The sequence below is a fragment of the Ambystoma mexicanum genome, chromosome 2q (genome assembly GCF_040938575.1).
Source record: "Ambystoma mexicanum isolate Mex_15411 chromosome 2q, UKY_AmexF1_1, whole genome shotgun sequence".
Lineage (NCBI taxonomy): Eukaryota > Metazoa > Chordata > Amphibia > Caudata > Ambystomatidae > Ambystoma > Ambystoma mexicanum.
In genome coordinates this window covers 674,649,883-674,672,161 of record NC_090924.1, presented here as the reverse complement: position 1 = coordinate 674,672,161, position 22,279 = coordinate 674,649,883, and the positions used below count along the sequence as shown (strand labels likewise).

Sequence of the window (22,279 nt, the reverse complement as noted above, 5' to 3'; positions counted from 1 at the left end):
CAAGTTCGTGAAGTTGCCCGGCCTCATGGCATCTTGCATTTTTCTGGTGCCAGAGACACGCTTGAAAATGCGATCCCTTAAATGGGCGCTCCGGTCGCAATGGTCCCAGTTCTCAGGACGAATGTTGGACCGTCTTCAGATTCTGTCCAGAGGCTCAGGAGGTTCCGTACCAGCCTCCGGTCCCCGTGCCCCAACCTCTGGCTCCCACTACTCCTCCACCTATGCAGGATCCTCCTGACCCACAGGATACAGATGAGGAGGAGGATCCTGACACACCATCCTCAGCCAGGGCCTTCGACGAACATCTTGTAGGGCTGGCAGAATTCCTGGGCCTACCTCAACCCGAGGTGGAACAGCCAGCAGAGGGGGTTCTGGCAGAAGTCCTCTCGCAACACCCCTCTGCCATAACAGCAATTCCACTTCAGACCGATGTAATCTCCCTGGCCAAAAAGGGTTGGCTCAAGCCCCAATTTGTCCAGCCGGTCAATCGACACCTGGATGCCAAGTACAGGCAGATTGGGGGGGCGGATACACACTTGCTATGTGCCCATCCTCAGCCACACTCCACGGTGATCGCTGCAGCATCACTATACTCCAAGCCTGTCGTCGTCAGCCTCCTCCTCAGTGACACTGCTATGCATGGAGTTCACCGTGGCCCATATTCACACCTTTGGTTGTGCCATCTGTATCGCCAGACATGAGAAGGACAGCCTGGCTCTGGCCAACGAAATTCAACTCGGACATCCAGGAAAGCATATTAGATCTGCCGTTCGAGGGGTTTGGGGGGCAGAAGGACCTCTTCCACTCAACCACGGATGAGGAGCTGGACAAAAAGAAAAACCGCTCAAGTTTTTATCCATCTTCACAAAGACCACGCCCAAGTCGTACGCACAGTCACAGCAGCGCTCCGAAGGGGCGTACGTACGGAGCGTTCCGCAGCTTCCAGGAACGAAGATCCACCCAGTCTGACCGCTTGCCGTCTCAAAACCGGCGTATGCAATAAAAGGAGGGGAGTAAGGGCTTTTTCCAGTCCCCCTCCTCTGCGACAGCCTCCGAGGTAAAGAAGGCATGCCAAACCCCTCTGGGTCCACGTGTCTCCAGTGGGGCGCAGGCTTGTTCTCCATGCACATTTCTGGTGCTCGAATTTCGTGGCCCCCTGGATCCTCTGTAGTATCCACGTGGTACCGCCTACCCATCCCAGCCTCTCCTCCCTCCACTCCCTCAGGTTGGGACAACAACTCTTCTGGCGGAGATCCGGTCGCCCGAAGAGAGCCAGGCAGTGAAGGAAATTCCAGCCTCCCAGCGAGGCTTGTGCTTCGACTCCAGGATTTTCACCAGAAGAACCACCAGGCAGGCATGAGTTGTGCTGGACCTTTCCACCCTCACCCTCTCTTACTATACAAAGATTCAAGATGGTTATGCCAGCTTTTATAGCGGAGACATTGTGCAAGGGAGACTGGATGTGCTCCCTGGATCTGAAGGTCGTGTACCTACACGTCCCGATTTGGCAGCCCCATCGTTCTTTCCTACGGTTCAGGATCATGGGCTACCACTTCGAATATAAGGTCCTCCCTTTTGGCCTCAACTCGGCCCCAGGGTCTTTACCAGGCTCATGAATACAGTGGCTGCCCTCCTCAGAGCGCAGGGCCTCCGCATCTACCCATACCACGGTTCGCCACTCTTCCCATGCCCCTATGAACACACTGCATGATCTGGGCTTCTCGCTAAATCTCAAAATCACAGCCCATGCAGACTGACATTCTTGGGCCTCATCTGGGACAAGTGCTCCGAGACAAGATCTCGGCCATCAAGGTGGCCACCACCCACTTCCTGAGCTGAGAGGTCACCTTGGCATGGTGTACCAGCATCTCCTGGGTCTCTTGGCTGCGATCCTATTACTGGTACTACACACGAGATTGAGAATGAGGACGACTCTGCTGCACTTAGCGGACTCATGGGACCAGGATCGGGCCTCTCAATCTGAGATGGTCAATGTTCCTCCATCTCTCCAGCCGGACCTAACATGATGGTCCAGGGACTGCAACCTACCGACTGTCTTTCGGCCACCCACCCCACAGGCCACCATCACCAGACTCCTCGCTCGATGGCTGGGCAGCCACCCTGGACGATCTCTCGGTCCACGGCACCTGGACTGACAGTAGCAGGAATACCACATCATTTGGCTAGAGCTGAAAGCCATCTGGCTAGCGCTCGGAGCATTCATACCATTTCTCAGGGGCAAGAAGATTGTCCTCATCCAGACAGACAACCCGACCAGCATGTACTATGTCAAAAAGCAGGGTGGCACCAGATCCCCTCGATTGTGCAGACTGGCAATCAGCATGTGGGAGTGAGCCCTGGAAAACGACATCTACCTCACGGCAGTCCACCTCCCGGGGGCATCCAACCTGGAGGCGGACAGTCTCAGCAGGTTGGGAGAGGACAATTACAAGTTGCAGCTAAATGACTGCGTTATTCAGGAGATCTTCGGTCATCCCCAGGTGGATCTCTTTGCCACCTGGCACAACAAGAAGTGCCCTCAGTTCTCCTCCTGGCAAGGACAGGGCCCGGCTCCCTGGGCTACGCATTTCGGCTTCAGTGGAACGGCATGACGGCTTACGCCTTCCCACCCACTCTGCTGATTCAGTGATTTGCATGATCAAGGAGTCTCGCCAGCTCAACATCATTCTAATAGCTCCATGGTGGCCAGCCAGGTCATGGTTTTCTGAGCTGCTCAGCCTCTCGGAGATGCCTCAGATTCACCTCCCGACGGGCCCGGCACATTTTCTGGTGCAGCAGGGGGCATGGCCGTCCACCCCGTGCCTCAGAAACTAGACCTCACCGCGTGGTGCCTGAGCAGGTAACTCTGCAGCACCTCAGCCTCTTGCAGCTTAATCTGGAAATCATACAGGGCGCAAGCAGCAAGGCTCTCAGGGCCCAGTATAAAAGTAAATAGACCAGGTTCTGCCACTGGGCAGACTCCAAGGAAATCGAGCCCTGGCATGTACTTTGGCCGACGTGCTGTCCTTATCGGCCCACCTCGCCCACTCTGGTGCGCAGGTAGACACCTGCCGTACATATTTCGAACCGCTTGGGGCTTACAGGAACTCCGAGGAGGGGATCTTCTCCTCCAATCTTCAAACATTTGACAGGGCTCGCAAGGCTCTACCCACCCATCAAGAGGCTGCACCCAGTGTTGGACCATAACATAGTCTTCGGGGCCCTTGTGCCCAAGCATTTTGGGCCAGTGGCATCCGCGGACATCAGGCTGGTCACCATCAAGACGGCCTTACTAGTCTGCCTCACCTCACCGCGTAGCGTCCGTGAAATCCAGGCACTGGTCACCTCAGAACCATATACTACCTTTCACAAGGACAAAGTAGTCCTGCAGACACACCCAGCATTTCTACCTAACGTCCTGTCTGCTTTCCACTTGAACGAGGAAATAGTCCTTCCTATGTCGTTTGCCAATCCGAAGGTCCATGCACAGAGTACTGCACTGCCTGGATGTCAGGCATGCTCTGAAGTTCTACTTGGACAGGACCAAGAGCTTCCGCAAATCGGACGCCCTGTTTGTCACTTTGGGAGGCTCAAGACCAGGCTATCAGGCCTCCAAGGCCTCCATATCCCGATGGATGGTCTCGGCCATCAAAGAAGCGTACGAGGGCCAGCACAAGCTGCTTCCGGCCAACATGCATGCCCACGCAGTCGGGGCCATGGCATTCCAGCGTCAGGTCCCTTGGCAAGTCATAAGCAGGGCGGTCACTTGGGCTGCTCCCTTGGCTTTTTTTGGATGCCAGCTCTAGATCTGATGCAGCTTTCGGACAGGCGGTTCTCAGGAACCTATTTGCTTAAGGAGGGTCCTCTCCACCCTGGTACTACAATCAGTTGTAATCGCCCATACAGTATGGAGGAAAGGGGACAGGATTTAAGAGTAATTATAAGTTCCTCGTCGTAGTGACTAACATATTAGTCCATAGTCCCCTTTGCTCCATACGCCCTCCCCCCCTTTAATAAAACTAGTGTTATTAGGCAATGTTAAAATTGTTGACGCGTCCATGGGGACTGAGGAGTGGCACCGGTGGGCGAGGTCGAGTGCACATGTTCCCAGGGCCGCACAACTGTGCGCCTCTAAATTTAAAGGGGGAAGATTTTTTCTGGTGAAAAAGGTAGTCTCCCGTCCATAGCGAGGGACGCCAATGCAGTATGGAGGAAAGGGGACTATGGACTAAGTACTTTGGTCACTACTGTGAGTAACCTAGAATTGATTCCATATATAGGCCTCCATTTGCACTCACCAATAGCCATTGACAAGTGGTAATTGATCCTAGACCAGTGATGGTGTGCTGTATGATTGCAGATGATGCAGTCTAATGACTCGGCTATCACCTTGAAACATCAAATGTTTACCTCTGCATAGTCAAATCGAAACCTATCCACTTGTCCAGTCCAGCATCTATTTTGCTGTGAAGGAGGCTGGCGTAATCGCCTCCAACTCCTCTGATGGTGGTTTACAGATTTTCAGTTATCCACGCCTAAAGCTGGGTCAAATATTAGGGCTCCGAGAGGAAGATTCCATCAATAATAAAAAATATCTGCTAGGTTAAGTTTTTTTTAATTGTACGTTGGCAAACTGCTGCAAATGGGTTTTAGAGAATGATGGCTTTTAATAAACATTTAAAGTAAATTTTTCCATAAACCATACAATTATCTCCTTGCTTCTGTGTCTTTGATTATATATAGATATAGATATATATAATACTAAAACCTTAAATGAAAAATATATTTGATCAGTGTAATTGGTTAAATTATTTTATATTATAGGTTTGAATTTCCAGAACAGCTGCCTCTTGATGAGTTTCTGCAAAAACAAGATGTCAAGGACCCTGCAAATTATATTCTTCATGCAGTACTAGTGCATAGCGGTGATAACCATGGAGGTCACTATGTTGTTTACCTCAATCCCAAGGGAGATGGCAAAGTAAGTGACTTGTCTGTCTTTTGTAATTTAAAAATGGCACAAATGTATAGTGCAGTAGTTTTGCCATATTGTCCCAATTTTCAGCTTAATTCATCTGAATTCTTTTAATTTAAGCACTGACAAATGAGTGAAAGTATTTTAAAGCAATTGCCAGATGAGATTTGTGTAGGATTTGCCCTATAAAGGATGTGAATGGTTAGAAATTAACTTTTAACAAAGCTAGAAATTAATCAGAAATGACCATGCTTTCATAGATTGTCCAGAGGTGTTATGGTAATAAGACTTTTGCAGCCACCATTTTTTAACTTTGAAGAATGAACAAGGAAAATAAATTCCTAAATACACGCTTGCTATCCGATCAGCAGTGTGCTGAAGAGTGCCTGATCTTTTTGTTTGGATTTTTCGATTTGGCTTTTTCTGGCCTTTATTCCAGTTAAATCCACGGAACAACTATTTCCAAGCCTCCCTTGTAGCTCTTTGCATGCCACTAAACATGCTGATCAAGTGGCCAAGATGTTCTTATCTTGTCCCAGACATGTGCTGTCTTAGCCAGAGCACGCTGGTCCTTGGGTTAGAGAAGAATAAGCTCCAAATCGTTGGATATTTACACTTTTGGTTTGTCTCCTTTACTGCCATTGGTCCTGTCCAACTCCACCCCAACACATTCCCTCCCTCCTCGCTTCTTTGCATTTAATTGGTTTAACCTGTTTGAGTGACCCAGGTCTCCCTCAAGCTCCAAGGCCCTGTATGGGTAACTGTAACTTGTCCAAGTCCTGCAGCTACCCCCACACCAATCGAGTGAATCTTGTCTGCATCAGATTGAGACCCTATCTTCCTTGCTCTTTAATTTTAGAATCCATATTGTTTAGAGAGACAGTATTGGTTGCAGTCCACATCTTTTAGCACTGTTTAGCTTTATGGCATTAGGTGGTATCTACACGTTCTACCGGGTCAAAGCTCCTGTACTTTGTTATTTTAAACACATAAGCATTCAGGCGCTAGTTGCATACTGTAATGTTGGTAGACCAGTGGTAGAGCCATCACCTGGTGTACCTGTAATTGATAGGCATCCAGAGTTTGATCATGGTGAACACCTCCAACTGGGCACAAATGTTTCAATTCGCTCCACCAATGTCATTTTCACTCCATATACAGGGCATCACTGAACGTACCAGATTTTCTTTTTCTTTTCATGTATTCCTTGAATACTGCACAATTTAAAAACCTTATTCAAGGGTTTGAATTTCAAGGTTAGGAAATGTTTTTGATTAGAGACCTGAACAACCAGATTTTTAAATGTTAATTTAAGGTTCATTCCTTCCATTGAATGCGTTAGTATAAAGTATGTTTAACCCCTAAACTGTATAAAGTTAAGCCCCACTTTTAAATGTTATATTCCTGTTAATACATATAAAAAGTGTATTCAGAATAACATAAACCACTGAGATGGGAATGTGTGCTTTAACTTGCTATAAGGTACAGTACGTTACTGTATTATCTGAAGAGACTTCTAAGAGATGGGGTAAAGCCATATTTTTCACTCTACCAGCTTCTGAAAATTGTGGACTAATCTGCCCATACATCAGTCTGGTCGTCTTGGTGAATGCCTTGCCCCACAACCTAGTTGCCACAATGGGCAGTGCAGACAGCATGGTCATCCAAACGATGTTGCCTTTTAGTGGAGATGCTCAGGTGTTGCGGAGATAGTTTAATAAATTCCTTATAGGCCGCTTGCAGAGACAGGGTCTTGTATCATGGCAAAGGGCCTATTATAATTCAACCACTGTTAAAATATTAATTCAGAAGTACTTCACATAAGCATAATCCAACACAAAGAGACTAAGGGGTCTCGACCACAAGCAATCCCCTTAAACCGAAGGGGTCAACCCTTAATAAATCAAAACACAAAGCTTGTGATCTAATATTGCAACCTGATAGCGGTGGATTCTCTTACTCCACCATATTCATTTACGGTCCTCCTAAAAACATTGCATGACAACAAGTGTATAGAAAAATACACATTTTATTTATCATTTACAAAACTTTTTTACCTTTTAAAAAATTCACAAGGCTTAAGTGCATAAACCTTCTTCTACCAACACAGTGTAGAAGACATCTATCTTATTCTGTCTGCATGTGTTAGCGCCCTTCAACAGGTAAGTTATAATAGTATAGATACTTGTCCAGCAAAGTTTCTTGTGTCGTGCTATTAGTTGCACTGGGCCATACCTCATAAAAACACAACTCACTCAGTCACATTCCATTCATTTTGTCTTCATTCACTATCCAATTTCATTTAATCACCACAAACTGTGCCCAACATGTTTCTTTCCGCACTTGGTGTCTCGTGTTGAATACCGGGAAATTCTTCAGGGGCTTATGTGAACGGTTAGTAAGACATGCAACATCTACCAAGTTAGCTCTATATTTAAAAACAAAGAAAATTTGACAAACACAAACATTTCTTTTGCAGGGTTCTCGATGGAGTTGCAGTGTAGTTCTGTCTCCGTGGGGTTTGTCCCCTTTGTATCGAGTGACCCAGAAGAGAATCTCCACCTATCAGGAAGCAATCAACATGAAACAGGAATATGAACCCGTTAACGCTGCTCCAATATCTGACAACTGTACACAAGTCACAGATACCTTAACACCAAGTCTCATCACCTCTTTTTAGCAGTGGGGCAAATCCCCCTGCATCCAGTACAGTTGCTATTCTTCAACGATCATTGGTACCTGTCTCTAAGCTAACAAGATGTTTCGCTCTAGCACTGCCCGTGCTTCTATTATCTCCTATTCATTGGGTCGCACAATTCAAGTTCACTCACCATTGTAAATAGTGGAAACTTCGTATGTGCAGAGTCTCTATGTAGAGTCTTTGTCAGGGAGTGGAACCAAAAGCTCTCTTCAGGAAAGGGGTCGCTGATTGCTACCAAAGTTCAAAGGGAAAGGAATGTGGAGACACAAGAAAAGCCCATTAGAAAAATGTTCACGGGTTTTCCTATGTTAAAGGTGCATTTGAGAATTTAGCCGCTTAGTCTCTTGAAAAGTTCTTTTCTCAGGCGGCTGTCTAGATGTCGTCACTTTCCTATTCGCACTCGTGCTGCTCCAAATTCAGTGCGGCCCGTGAGTCACTAAGGGGAAATCAATCCACACATCCCATCATCTACTAGCCAACTGCTTTACACTACCTTCTAACAAGGAGGGGCTAATTGGTTTAATATTCATGTGGTAAATAACATACGTTGTTGCTGTTTTTCTTTCTTGTCCGGACGTGCTATGGGGACACACGGCTTTAGAACATGTGCCAGCACTTATTATGGGTGCTGGGATAGATTCCCCCTCGTGGAGTTTGTTTACCAAACAACGAATCTCTATACAACAAGGGAGAGAAGATAAAAATAAATATTGTCAACTCCTACGTACATGCTGTTGTCTGTCTATAAGCTGTTGGCGTCACTCGGCGTGTAGCCCATTGCGTGTCTGTTAACCTTTACGGTAACATGGGTTTCTCTAATGAAGGATTTCTCCCTTCCCTTGCCCCGTATTAGTCCACCCATCTACTCCTTTTGTGAAAGATACTTCACATAAAACAATGCTTCCTGTGAGCTTCTACTGAAGTCTACGCCCATTGCATGTGTATTAAAGATATTACTCGAGGCCTATCGTAACAGGTTAAATTACTCTACTTTAATTCAAGATTGAAATGTTAATTGGCTTTTTATGCTGTATCAATTCACCACCATAGCAGTTTGAGCTCCTAAACTTGTCCGTTGGGCTGTTCACTGTATCCCATCCAATGATATCCAGACCTTAGTCTGCTGAGGAAAGAAAACCAGTATGGGAATGGTAAGAAAATGGGAAAGTGGGTAAATAATGCTACCAACCAAAGTTGGGGATTAATACATAAGTGCAAGAACGTTTTTGATAGCATGGGTCTATGCCAGCCGAATGGGTGGAACATAGAAGTATTGCGATCACTTTGTTGCGTTTCCAAGGCAGATTTGGAGAATTGTAAGTTAGTGTACAATGTAATGTTGGATGCATGTGGGGTTGAGCGCATGCTCGGGCAATCCTGAAACTTCAAAATGTTCTTACTGGGACATACAAGATTGAGCCAAGAGTGGCCCAGTAAGGAATAGGCAGTGTATAAAGGTGAATGAGTTTAACAAAGGTAAGGGAATGTAGCAGCCAAACTGCAGTAAAATTTAAAAAAACAGATACCTTCACGTTATCGTTACTAAGTTTATTTCGGATCATGTAATGCTAGGTTCATTTGTAGTGGACGCTTTACTTCCATGGATTCTTCATCTTTGAAATATCCCAGTTGACAGTGTAAATTTTTCAACGATCTGGTGGCACCATTCCCCTGTACCCTAACATTTCTCGACAGTTGTCCCGTGAGGGGTCGGCGTCAAAAGGGGCCTGCATGTACCCAACAGTCAATGCTGTTTTCCTCTTTTAATTTTTTTTTTTTTGTGGGAGCTCACTGGAATGAAAGACTGTCACTCATCAGAAAAATAAATTTTTCATTATAATAGTTTCCCCACTCTTGTCTTGTCTCCTGGGAAAAGAGCACAATACAGAAGAGTGAGGGTACAGCTGTATGACCTTGTAAAAATTCCCTCTGCTAAAATTAATGGGTGATGCACCAAAACAATGTACTCCCACCAAGAAAATTGCCAGCCTCAGCTCCCATCTGGATCTGAGGAAAAGCAAAATGAAGGTACAGATACGTCAGCACCTTTCAAGGAGCGGCTCACCCTCTTTTAATATGCTCTTCGTTATTCTTGAACAAGTAGGGCTGGTCGAAGTCCATGGAGCTGAGTAAGTTGGAGTTTTGCACTGCAGCATCCTTAAAAGAGGAGTAGTAGGAATGTAGGGCCTCTGTGGAAAACATATTCCTAAAAACTCTGGAATGTGTGCAAACGACACTTTCATCAGGATATAAAAAAAAGAAAAAGGAGACATTACTCGGTCAGCCACCTTGCTCTGGGGCTAGTAAAAGACGAAATAAAAACAAGACTTCAAAGGCACCAGTGGCCTCTGTTGTAGTAGTCTACCTTGGTGTTAATGGCTCTGCTGTATAGTGTTGATGGCCCCTTGGATGCTTTCGGCTCTGACTTCCGCAGAGAAAACTCTGATTAGAGCACTGATGGAAGAGCTAATCTTGGAGCCTAACCTTTCCTTCTATAAGCCCGTAGGAAGAGGGTCACAGATCAGAACATTTGAAAGCATGTTGAGGAGCAGGGTTAGGTTTCCCTCACTGCCAACTAACCTCAGACCTACAAAGACAGTCTTGCCCTGAAGAACTTGTAGAAACACAATCCTGACTCTGCTGTGACTACAAAAGGACTTTGAGGTGGCAAGTAGATGTGAGACTTCCCTGACACACAAATGGAGATGGAACATATTTCAACTTTAGGGCAGGATTTGGAATCTTTTAGAGTAGTTATGGTAACTGCAATAGATCACCACAATTTCATATCTTCCTCAGAAGAGGTAATTTCCCATGGGATTATGGACTTCCTCAAACCTAGAGTCAAAGGTCTTTCAGTGGTGCTCCGGTTGCGGTTGTTAAACCAGCCTGGGGAAAAGCATTCTCTGCATCTATTGTGGAGAAAGATGTGGCCCTTCAGCATATTGCAGGACCGGATGTCCCACAATTTATGGCACTACAACACTCAGCAGTTTGTGTGCCGATCCAAGCAGCAACTGACGGGTCACAGGTACCCCCCCTTCTCATGACACTTCCAAAATCATGCTTGGAACGGCCAAAGGACCAGGTCTGATGCGCAAATATCCATGGACCTGGCCCGAAAAACTTTGTCAACGACGGAAACATTTTAATCAAGGCCTATGTCCTCTTCCTCATTGGCGAAGAAGTCTTTGTCCTCTGGTAAGCATCACTCTCCGTCAGCGTCCCATAGGCCCTCGTCTGGCCGTGAGTCAACAAACAGGCGCCCGCTCCATCGGCAAGGTTACCAGTAACGAAGTCAGTATCAATGGTAGTATTGCCCCCATCAAAATCTAGTCTCCCGTCGACGACTGCACCGACGTCCGTTTCATTGATGACAATCCCATCGACCATCCTACCAGAGTCAATCATGCCAGAGTCAAAGAAAACATGGATCCTCCTCTTCTCAAAGAGGACGTCAAAACAAATGATGACCACAGGGACAGTCCAATAGGAGGGAAGGTGGTGTTCCACCTCAGCGAGTGGCGTTGAATATCCACAGATGGGTATTAAATGCTATCCAATACAGGCACTTGTTGGAGTTCAAACGTCCACAAATTCCCGTCCCATTCACAGCTACACATTTTACGTCCAGGTGTTTGCCTCATGTTTGCAAAAAGGGCCATAAAGAGGGTTTCCCCCCGCTCTGCAAGAGGAAAGGGGACTTCTCCAGCATTGGATCTTTCATGGATTCGCATGCTTAGAATATTCCCCGTCGTCAGACTGGGACCCTCGGTACACATATATAGCCTTTCCCTATAGGAAAACTTCCGACACTTTTGTGTCCTATCTATGTCCTTTTTGGACCCGCCTACGCATGCTCCGTAGGCCGTCCCAGTATAAGAGGCCCGCCCCCGCGGCTCCCCTTCAGATTTCAACCGTCTCCAAAGTAGTGGGATCTCCTCGTGTCGTTTTACTATTTTGTACAAGGTTTTGTACTGGAGTTGGAGTTCGAGAAAACTTTTCCTCCATGTCAGGAAAAGCGCTGTTCCGTCCATGCGCGACGTGCGGATTGAAAAAAGTTTACGAGGGGGACGGACATATGGATTGTATATACTGCCTCCACCCTCATCATTCGGCTGATAGCTGCGACATATGCAAAGGGTTTTCTCAAAAGACCCTCAAAGACCGAAACCGACGGCTGGTGGCATGGCTGAATGATGGAGCGGGGGCATACCCCCCTTCGGAGGTAGGCTCCACACAATCGGCGAAAACATCACACCGCGCTGCCTCGTGGGAACCACCTGCGAAGAAATCTCGACCGACGGAAAAAGTCATCTCAGAGTCATTCAGCCAGAGAATCCTCGTCGAAAAAATCGTCATCTTCATCAAGAAAGTATGACAAGGAAAGGCCGAAATCCACCTCAGGCGATCACCATAGATCGACCTCGAGTAGAGAGTCGAGTAAAGGCAGGCCAAGTGTGGAAAAGGCGAGACCGCCTAAACCACCTGCTAAGCCACCGTCGTCGACGGCGGTCCAGTCATCGGCCTCCACCCTGCCACTGACGCACGTGATATCCACCGTCCCACCGACAACGACTGCGACAGTGGCCTCGTCAACGGGGATTCTACAGGAAGCCTGGAGGCCTGAAGTTTTTGATCCGATCCCCCCGGATACTTTATTGCAAGAACAGGCTGTGTCGCTGTCCTCGGGGGAGGACGAGAGCGGGAGAATAGCTGGCCCGGCGTGTCACCTGATTCCCACGGAGGCGCAGGTCTGGCTTCGAGTGCTGATGCTTCTTCAATGGTGAAGCGCAGGACTCTGAAGATGGACAGGAAGGGCCCCTCTACTCTGGCTTTTCTGGCTTGCAGGAATATTCCCCTGTGCGTGAAAAGGGAGTGTTACCTACTGACGGAATAATGCTCAAGCCTCCCACTCCCTTCCAACCCTCCACGATACCCTGTGAAGTCTCACCTTAGGGTCTGGAAGGATGAGTTCTCCATCCTGCTTCTGATGCAGGGGCGCGTTGAAGCCCAGTTACTTCACTGGATTGAGGTTTGATGGGAGGTCAAAATTAGCGTAAGAGTTCTGTTGCAAGTTCAAGCTTAATAATAATGTTCATTGTCATATTGCAGCAAGCGCTAACGCTTATGTCTTTTCCCCCTTAGGGGCCGGGGTTCGGAATGCCGGAGAAATTTCACCGACCCGAAGTGAAACGTGCAGTTCCAGTAAATGACAGGTAAGTTCTGGATGAGCGTTCGGGTAATGTCTTTGCATTCGTTCATTCAATGTCTGTCTTTTTTCCCCATAGGGGCCGGGGTCCGGAATGCCAGGAAGCGGCAGGACCCGAAATGAAATGGGAATGACCCAACAGGTAAGTCTTAGAAGGAAACTGAGCTTTTCCTATTCCCTTCCTTCTCTCACCTTGTGTTCTTGTCTTTTTCTCTATAGGCTCTGGGAAGTGGCTGCAGATCCGGATGATCGCTGCTGAAGATGGAAGTGCCCAGGAAAGGTGAGTGAAATGCAGCGCTGCAGCGATCGACGCGAAATGCTTTTAAAAATGTCTTCCCTTTCTGGATCGTCGGTGTGATGTCTCCGTGATGCAGCTTTAGCAGGTGAGGTCTTCTTTCTCTCCAATTCTCTTAGCAGGTGACCCAGGATGCTGACAGGAGTGGCTGAAGTCCAGATGCAGGAGCTAACACGGTGAGCGTCCAGCTGCGAGGAGCAGAAAAACGCGAAGCGTGAGTTGCTGATCGGGCGTGGTTTAAATAGCTTTGGAAGAAGTTCCAGGTATGTATCCTTCCACCGATCAGGTATGTATCCTTCCCCGACCACACCCAGGTGGAAAGTAGTCCCACAGGTAAAGTAGTTCCATTGAGGCCTCAAGAGGGCCTGGATGTAGCAGCATGATCTGCATCAGGTAAGTGCACATTAAAACACTTGAACACATGTCTAGCTTTATGAGCCTGGCGCCGAAGGTGCCAGAACAGGGGTCCAACATGAGCCTGGCGCCTAAGGCGCCAGGACTGTGTCCAAAGGGCCCCAGCTTGGGCCCGCTGGCACTTCCCTGGGGGGGGGGAGAATGATGCCTGCCTCTGGGGTTGCTGGGTCAGACCTGGCTCCTTGGAGGTAGGCATCATGACACCGGCAGACCTCAGGCTACGATTGGTTGACAAGTCGTCGAGGAGGGGATCCGGTATACCGGTATCTGCCCCTCTTCTCAATCTGTTTTGTCGTTGGAAATTCTGTCCACGCCTCAGTCTTTGGTACAGTCATTGGACCAGAGACTTCCTCAGGTAAACCTGCCACAGTCACCCGTCGACAAGCCGGGCCCGTCCCGCCCACTTACGCACGCCAATCTCAGCACTGGCACCCCAAGAGGTAGGTGAGCTGCCAGATTCGGAGTCGGACAGGGGAGCCATGTCGGATAACTCATCATCCCCCTCCAGGGATCCAACCTGGGAGTCAGAGGTGGAGTTAGAAACCCCAAGAAGCCCGGCTCACCCGTCCCCTCTGGACGACATAGAATGGAATGATGCAATGATGAAGGCATGTAAGGAATTTGGTTTGTCCCAGGAAGAACAGAAAAAGGACTGTTTTTTGTTCGACCACATGGGTAAGAGGAGGTCTGTGTTCTCAATACCAATACTAGACCACGTGTGGAAGGAAGGGTTGCAGACAATGCGTCACCCCTTTTCGGAGCCGGTCACCCCTTTTCGGAACCAGTCAAAGGACGCCTCGAGAGAAAGTTTAAGGCTCCAGTGTCTACCCCCAAGTGTTTATCCTCCCAACCAACGCCAGAATCGGTGGTGTAGGCGGCAACGGCGAGGAAGGCGAAGGCCCAGCACAAGTGCACGACTCCACCTGAAAACGAAGCAAGACGCTAGGATGCCTTTGGCAAAAAAGTGCTATCCGTGGGAGCAACCACAGTAAAGGCCGCAAACTCTCTGGCTATTGTAGCCAGATACGACAGAGAGATGTGGCACAGGCTAGCGCCGTTGCTGGATCATCTTCCTGAAGAGCATAGGAAGGCAGCGATGTTACTTGTCAGAGGGTGAGGAAGCCTCCAATCACGCCATAAACATTGCGGTGGACCTCGCTGAATCAGGCTTCAAGCAAGTCAATAATGGGGTTGTATTATGACGACAGTCATGGCTCAAGTATACCTACTTCAGACCAGAGGTACAATACAAAGTATTAGATATGCCTTTTGAGGGAGACCTTTTATTCTGAGAGAAGGTAGACGAGGCCCTAAAGGGAATGAAAGAGGACTCTGACACGGCACGTTCATTCGGTGCCCTCCAGAGTGGCCGAAGCTACAAGCCTTTTCGTCCCTTTAGAGGGGCTTCAGGTAATTCCAGATTCTCTGCGTCTGGAGACAGATCCTTTGGCAGGTCGGCTTACCCCTCCCAAGGGTACAGGCGTGCTTCCCAAACGGCAAACCGACGCCGGAACTTCCAGACGTCCAGGAAGAGACCATCCTATCCGTCTATGTCGAGAGACAAACAAAATAAAGATCAGCAGTGACAGTCAACACACCGTTCTGGGGGGAAGAGTGTCCGCATATGTCGAAGAATGGGAACGAATAACGACGGATCAATGGGTGCTGGACACTGTAAGAAACGGGCACTCTCTACAATTCAAGCACAGCCCTCCGCACATTCCACCTGCGTTCACTGCTCATTCCCATCTGAGGATACTGCAACAAGAGGTAACACTCATGTTAGCAAAGGGCGTGATAGAATTAGTTCCAACATCACAGAGAGGTCAAGGAGTCTACTCAAGATACTTCGTCGTAAAAAAGCCGAACTGCAAATGGTGTCCCATTTTAGACTTACGAGATCTCAACAAGTCTTTAAAGAGCCTAAAATTTAAAATGCTCACGCTGCAGGAAGTGATCCGCGCCGTTCAAGAAGGGGATTTTCTAGCGTCCCTGGACTTACAGGACGCGTACTTCCATATTCCAATGTGTCGGAAACACAGGAAATTCCTGAGATTTGTAATGGGGCGGACTCACTACCAGTTCACGGTTCTTCCCTTTGGGCTAAAGACCTCCCCCAGAACTTTCACAAAATGCCTGGCCCCAGTAGCGGCCTGGCTAAGGAAGCAAGGCCACCACGTATACCCATACCTCGACGACTGGCTGGTAAGGGGATCCGCCCCAGCGTCGACCGACACAAGTTTGCAAGCCAACATGCAGCTTCTGCAACAGCTGGGATTTGCCATAAACTTCGAAAAATCCTCTCTGCGGCCATCGAACGTTGGTGTTCCTGGGGGCACAGTTCGAGACCCAGTTGGGGATAGTGAAGCATTCTCTCGACAGAACCTCAAAACTCAATCAGCTGGCGGGCCGACTACACCAAACCACCAGGCTCTCAGTCAGGAAATACGTTTCGGTCTTAGGGGCCATGGCATCCTGCATCCATCTGGTGGCAAACTGTCGCCTATTCATGAGGCCTGTCCAGGAATTCCTCGCGGACCGATGGACACAGGCCCAAGGATCGTGGTCAGACAAGATAACCATCGACGACGACAAGCTGCTGCGGACCCTTCAGTGGTGGCAGAGTTCCCACAATTTGAACAATGGTGTACCCCTACAGGAACCGGAGTTTCAGCGAACCATAGTCACGGATGCGTCCCTAACCGGATGGGGAGCTCACATGGGTACCCTTCAAACGCAAGGTCGCTGGTCTCCAACGGAGTCGCTCCTACACATAAACGTGTTAGAGCTCAGAGCAGTAGGATGGGCGTTGAAGGCATTCCTACCACACATCAAGGGATCGCGAGTATGAGTACTGACCGACAATACGACAGCCATGTTTTATTTGAGAAAACAAGGAGGGACGCGATCAAGAACTCTTTCCATAGAGGCCCAGAGAACATGGCATTGGGCATTGAAGCACAGGATTTCCATCGTGGCTCACCATCTCCCGGGAGTGAGGAATTCGCAAGCGGATTCCCTCAGCAGAAGCATGGCCCGGATACAAGAATGGGAAATGGACACACTTCAGCTGATGAAAGTGTTCGAGAAATGGGGTCACCCCGCTCTGGACGCTTTCGCAACCAAGGAGGACAAGAAATGCGAGCAATTCGCAAGCAGATGGCCTCAGGAGGGTTCCATGGGGGAGGCATTCTTCTTCCCATGGACGGACATGTTCCTTTATGCTTTTCCTCCGTTCCCCCTCATACGGAGGACAGTACAGTGGATACGCAGATACAGTTGCCGGGTAATTCTAGTGGCACCATATTGGCCGCAGCAACCGTGGTTCTCCGACCTGCTTCACCTGTCGCTGGAACATCCAATAGCGTTTCCGAGAGTCCCAATCCTTCTATCCCGGGACAAAGGCAGGATGTGGCATCACGACCCGGACAGTCTCAACCTTGCAGCCTGGCTCCTGACTTTTCGGAGTTCGGTGCTTTAGACGTTTCGGAGGATTGTCAAAAAATTCTGCAGGCGGCTCGAGCCCCTTCTACCAACAAATCTTACACCTATAAGTGGCGGAGGTTCTGTGAATGGTGTCGAGGACAGCAAGGCCTACAACCGTTGACGGTGACGCCGGAACAAATTCTACCTTACCTGCTTCTCTTGGCGGAGAGTGGTTTATCCTTCACATCGATAAAGGTGCACCTGGCGGCCATCTCGAGGTTCACGAGGAAGAGACAGTCGTCTCCTCTATTCAGCGACAGACTGGTGAAACACTTCATGAGGGGTTTATTTCGTACTTTCCCCCGGTGAAACATTTCCCTCCAACTTGGAGTCTCAACACAGTGTTGGCAGGCTTAATGAAACCGCCGTTTCAGCCTATGGCCACGTCGGATATGAAATTCATGTCGTGGAAGTTGGCATTCTTAATTGCTATCACATCAGCTAGGAGAATCTCGGAGCTGCAAGCGCTGATCGTAGACCCGCCATACTTGAGATTCTTTAAGGACAAGGTGGTCCTGGCAACTAATCCTACGTTCGTCCCAAAAGTTCCGACAGTGTATCACAAACACTCGTCCATTGTTCTCCCTACTTTCTTCGCAACCCCATCATCGGCAGCAGAAAAAGCTCTTCATACCTTGGACGTTAAGAGGGCTCTGAAATTTTACCTACATCGTACACAGGAACTCTGGTCTACTCGACAATTGTTCATCGCATATGGTCTGTCGACGAGGGGAAACGCAATCTCTAAACAAGGATTGGCTCGATGGGTCTCATCAACGATTGCGTTTTGCCACTCCAAGGCCGGAAGGCCGCTGCAAGGGCATCCTAGAGCCCATTCTACAAGAGCAACGTCCTCCTCAGCAGCATTGTGGGCAGGAATTCCGCTGACACACATGCCAGGCTGCGGCATAGTCAGTGCCCAACACGTTTACCCGCCACTACTGTCTTGCCAGGCAGCATGCGGACGAGATGCGGATGGGAAGAGCTGTCCTGCGCCATCTTTTTCAGTAAGGTAAGCTCCACGGTGTGGAGAGTCGGTTTTTTCTACCTTTTGATGACGGTATACTTTATGTGGGTAAGGTTATATGAGTTAACTTATTCATGCTGTACATATGCATTTTGTATTATGGTGAGGGTATATTACATTCTCACTGCCGTCTCAGATGTTACTGCTATACAATCTATTCTAAGCATGTGAATCCATGAAAGATCCAATGCTGGAGAAGGGAATAGTTTCTTACCTGTAACTCCATTTCTCCAGCATTAGTATATTTCATGGATTCACATGCGCCCGCCAACCTCCCCGGAATGCAATGTATTTGCTTGATAAGTTAACCCTTCCTACTTTGGAGGGGCCGAAATATGAAGGGGAGCCGCGGGGGCGGGCCTCTAATACTGGGACGGCCTACGGAGCATGCGTAGGCGGGTCCAAAAAGGACGTAGATAGGACACAAAAGTGTCGGAAGTTTTCCTATAGGAAAAGGCTATATATGTGTACCGAGGGTCCCAGTCTGACGACGGGGAATATTCTGAGCATGTGAATCCATGAAAGATACCAATGCTGGAGAAATGGAGTTACAGGTAAGAAACTATTCCCTTGTCCCGGGCAACCAGGTAAACAAGGGTATTTATTCAATTTACTTGTGCCAAAAAAAAATTTGACAATGCGCCCAGTATTGGACTTGCACCCTGCAAACAAGTATGTCAAGCCCCAAAAGTTTTGCATTACTTCGCTCCAAGAGGTAATCCCCCTCCTAAAAAAGGGAGATTATATGGCAACATTGGACATGAAAGATGCCCATTTTCATATTTCCATGTTCCCAGCGCACAGAAGATTCTTGCGCTTCAAGGTGGACAGTCAGCACTACCAGTTCAAAGTGCTGCCCTTCGGTATAGCCTTGGCTCCAAGGATATTCACCAAGGTACTGGCGGTGGTGGTGGTGGCGGCACACCTACGCAGGGAGGAAATCCCAGTGTACCCTTACCTGGGCGACTGGCTCATCACGGGGGAGATCCCAGTAATTTGCAGTTCCAACATCCAAAGAACGATCGACCTCTTCGAATTGGGTTTCTCAATCAACGAGAAAAAATCAAGCCTGGTGCCAAGCACCTCCAAACAGTTCCTAGGAGCTGTCCTAAATATGCAAGAGGGGTTGGCCTTTCCATCAGAGGAAAAAATTCAGAATCTAGTACTTCAAATTCCTCTATCAGCCCGGTCGCCAGATAAGGGTGCGCAAAGCGATGTGTTTGCTAGGCATGATGGCGTCATGTATTTACTTGGTCGCCACGCGCGCCTGCACACGTGACCCATGCAGGAATGGCTGGCGAAACAGTGGTCTCAAGCAAGTGGTCAGTGGGACAATCTAGTGGTCGTTTCGCCAACACTAGTACAAAGTCTTCACTGGTGGACAAGAGAGAACCTGTCAAAGGGGAAACCCTTTTACGACCCAGAGATACAGGCTGTAGTCATACAGACGCGTCACTTTCGGGGTGGGGAGCACACCTCATTCACCACACAGCTCGGGGTCTCTGGTCTCACGCAGTGGTCAAGAATCATCCATCTGCTAGAGCTTCTGGCAGTCTTCAGAGCGCTTCAAGCGTTCGGAGCCCACCTGTTGAACCTGTCAGTGCAGATCTTAACAGACAGCACGACAGCTATGTTTTACATAAACAAACAGGGAGGGACTCGTTCGCCAAATCTGTCCAAGCTTGCCCAGAAAATTTGGAAATGGGTAGTCAGACGGAACTTTTACCTCTCATCTCAACATGTTCCAGGGGATCTCAATTCACTAGCGGACGCCTTGAGCAGAGATCCCCTCCCAAAAGAACACGAATGGTGTCTACACGAAGAGGTCGTAGGAGACCTCTTCTCACAGTGGGGTTTCCTTACTATAGACCTATTCGCCACAAGCGAAAACAGGCAATGCCCAGGATTCACAGCCAGGTTCCCCGGGGAACGCCCTGTGGATGAACTGGTCAGGGATGTTTGCCTACGCTTTTCCACCCACTCCTCTGATGAGGAAGTTGGTCAACAAGATGCACAGCGAATCAATGACGCTCATCCTAGTTTCTCCCATGTGGGTACGACAACCGTGGTTCCCACACCTGCGCAGACTGGCAGTGTGCAAACCCATGAAACTCCCGTACTGCCACAACCTACTATCCCAGCACAGAGGACGAACAATTCATCCTTGACCCAGCTCAATGAACTTGACAGCATGGCTCCTGAAGTCAGAGTTTGGCCATCTCAATCTACCGCAGAGATGCATGGATATCCTAAAGGAATCTAGGAAACCGAACACTAGACACTGTTACTTTGATAAATGGGAGAGATTTGTTATTTGGTGCCAGAATAAAAACATCAACCCAGTTGATTGTACTCCTTCCAATATTGTCACCTACATGCTCCACCTGTTGGACGCAGGGCTGGTGTTTAATTCACTCAAGGTACACCTGGCAGTGTTATCAGCCTACACCACCTCCAATAACCAGGTGTTGTGGTGGAAAGTACCAGTGGTTAAAGCATTCATGGAAGGGGTTAAGAGACTCCACCCTCCAATTTATAACCCACCACCAGGATGGGACCTTAATGTGGTGCTTGCTCAACTCATGGGCCCCCATTTGAACCCATGCATAAAGCTAGTCTCAAACAATTGACCTCTAAGACTGCCTTCTTAGTAGCCATTACATCCATAAGAAGGGTCAGTGAAATTCAGGCTCTGAAGTGTCAGTGCAAATTCCTATCTTTCCAGTTCATAAGGATAAACTGGTTCTACGAACACACCCTAGGTTATCACCTAAGTTAATTTCAAAATTCCACGTTAATCAGTCCATTGAGCTACCGGCCTTCTTCCAAGAACCCCAAAGCTCTGCTGAAGTGAAACTACACACACTAGATGTGCAAAGAGGGGTCGTCTACTATGTAGACAAGACCAGACCGCTAAGAAAAACAGACCAACTGTTTGTCTCCGTAGCTACAGGCAGAGAGTGAGATTGCGTCTCTAAAGGCGCCATCTCGAAAGGGATAGTCAAATTTATCCAGCTGTTACCCACTTTCTGAAATAACTCTTTTTGCCAAGAGCCCACTCTACTAGAGGCACTGGGGCCACTCTGGCTTTCATTGCGAATGTACCCCTTGACACCATTTGCAAAGCAGCAACATGGAGCTCTATTCACACTTTTGCTCAGCACTACTGCATTGGCACTCATTCCAAGACAGATACTCAAGTGGGACAAGCGGTTCGAAGACACCTGTTTGCTCATGACCCTTCTCACATCCCACCTCCTTCTGTCACTTCTCGCTAATCTATGCACAGCATGTGATCTAAGCAGATTCCACAAGCCTCAGAAGGGATACAATACTCACCGTAATTGTATTTCTGATGCTTGTATCTGCTTAGATTCACATGTGCCTGCCCTTCCTGCCCTCTGAGAGAAGGTGCATGGATGCTTGTAGTCTTATCTATCTGCTTGGACAATCTGTACTCACGCTACTCCTCATGTCAGAAAAAATACAATCTGAGGGTTGTACACGCGTAAGGGATCATGGGTACAGTGGAAGTCACACTAGGGATAGTATTACTGGCACGCCCTATGTCGACGCCCATTTTCGAGTTTCGATACACTGTAATACTCTGCAGCTTCCACTAGATGTCGGCCTACGCACAGCATGTGAATCTAAGCAGATACAAGCATCAGAAATACGATTATGGTGAGTAATGTATCCCATATTCTTTTTAATACAAAGCTTTGGTCAGTGTTTCCTTGTACCCTAGTATTGTAGTCCTATTGTGTAAACCCTGAATACTGCTCATCTCCCTCTGAGTGTTCAGCCACAGCTACCAACTAAATCTTTGTGGTACAGACTGATACCAAAGGGGATTTATTGCTCATACCTATAATGTTAATCTTCTGTAGTGCTCCCTAAGGGAACTGCACAGGATTCTGCCTAACACCCAGTCAATCAAACAGGAGTGCGGATCCCATGGCAGGGGTCCTAAGACCCCTCCCTCACATCCTGCCTACCCAGACTTTCAGGCGCCTTAAGGATGGTTCTATGCCAAAGCCTGCAAAAAGACGGCGAACAAAGGGACCAAACCTGATTTGGCGCGCAGAGTAAAACGCGGGAAAGACTAAAGAAATTTCGAATAAACCCAGCCGGAGTCGAAATAAAATGTATTTGGTGAAGCGGGTTTA

General features: G+C 48.3%; 1 protein-coding gene across 4 annotated transcripts in view; it reads left to right on the top strand.

Moving 5' to 3' along the window:
* Nucleotides 1-22,279, top strand: part of USP7 (ubiquitin specific peptidase 7) — a 2,259,762-nt gene that overhangs the window by 1,222,589 nt on the left and 1,014,894 nt on the right. For all 4 annotated transcript variants that reach the window (XM_069647850.1, XM_069647849.1, XM_069647847.1 and 1 more), the window contains exon 13: nt 4,825-4,981. In XM_069647850.1, coding sequence (XP_069503951.1) covers nt 4,825-4,981 — 157 coding nt within the window. The remainder of the gene's footprint in view (nt 1-4,824; nt 4,982-22,279) is intronic.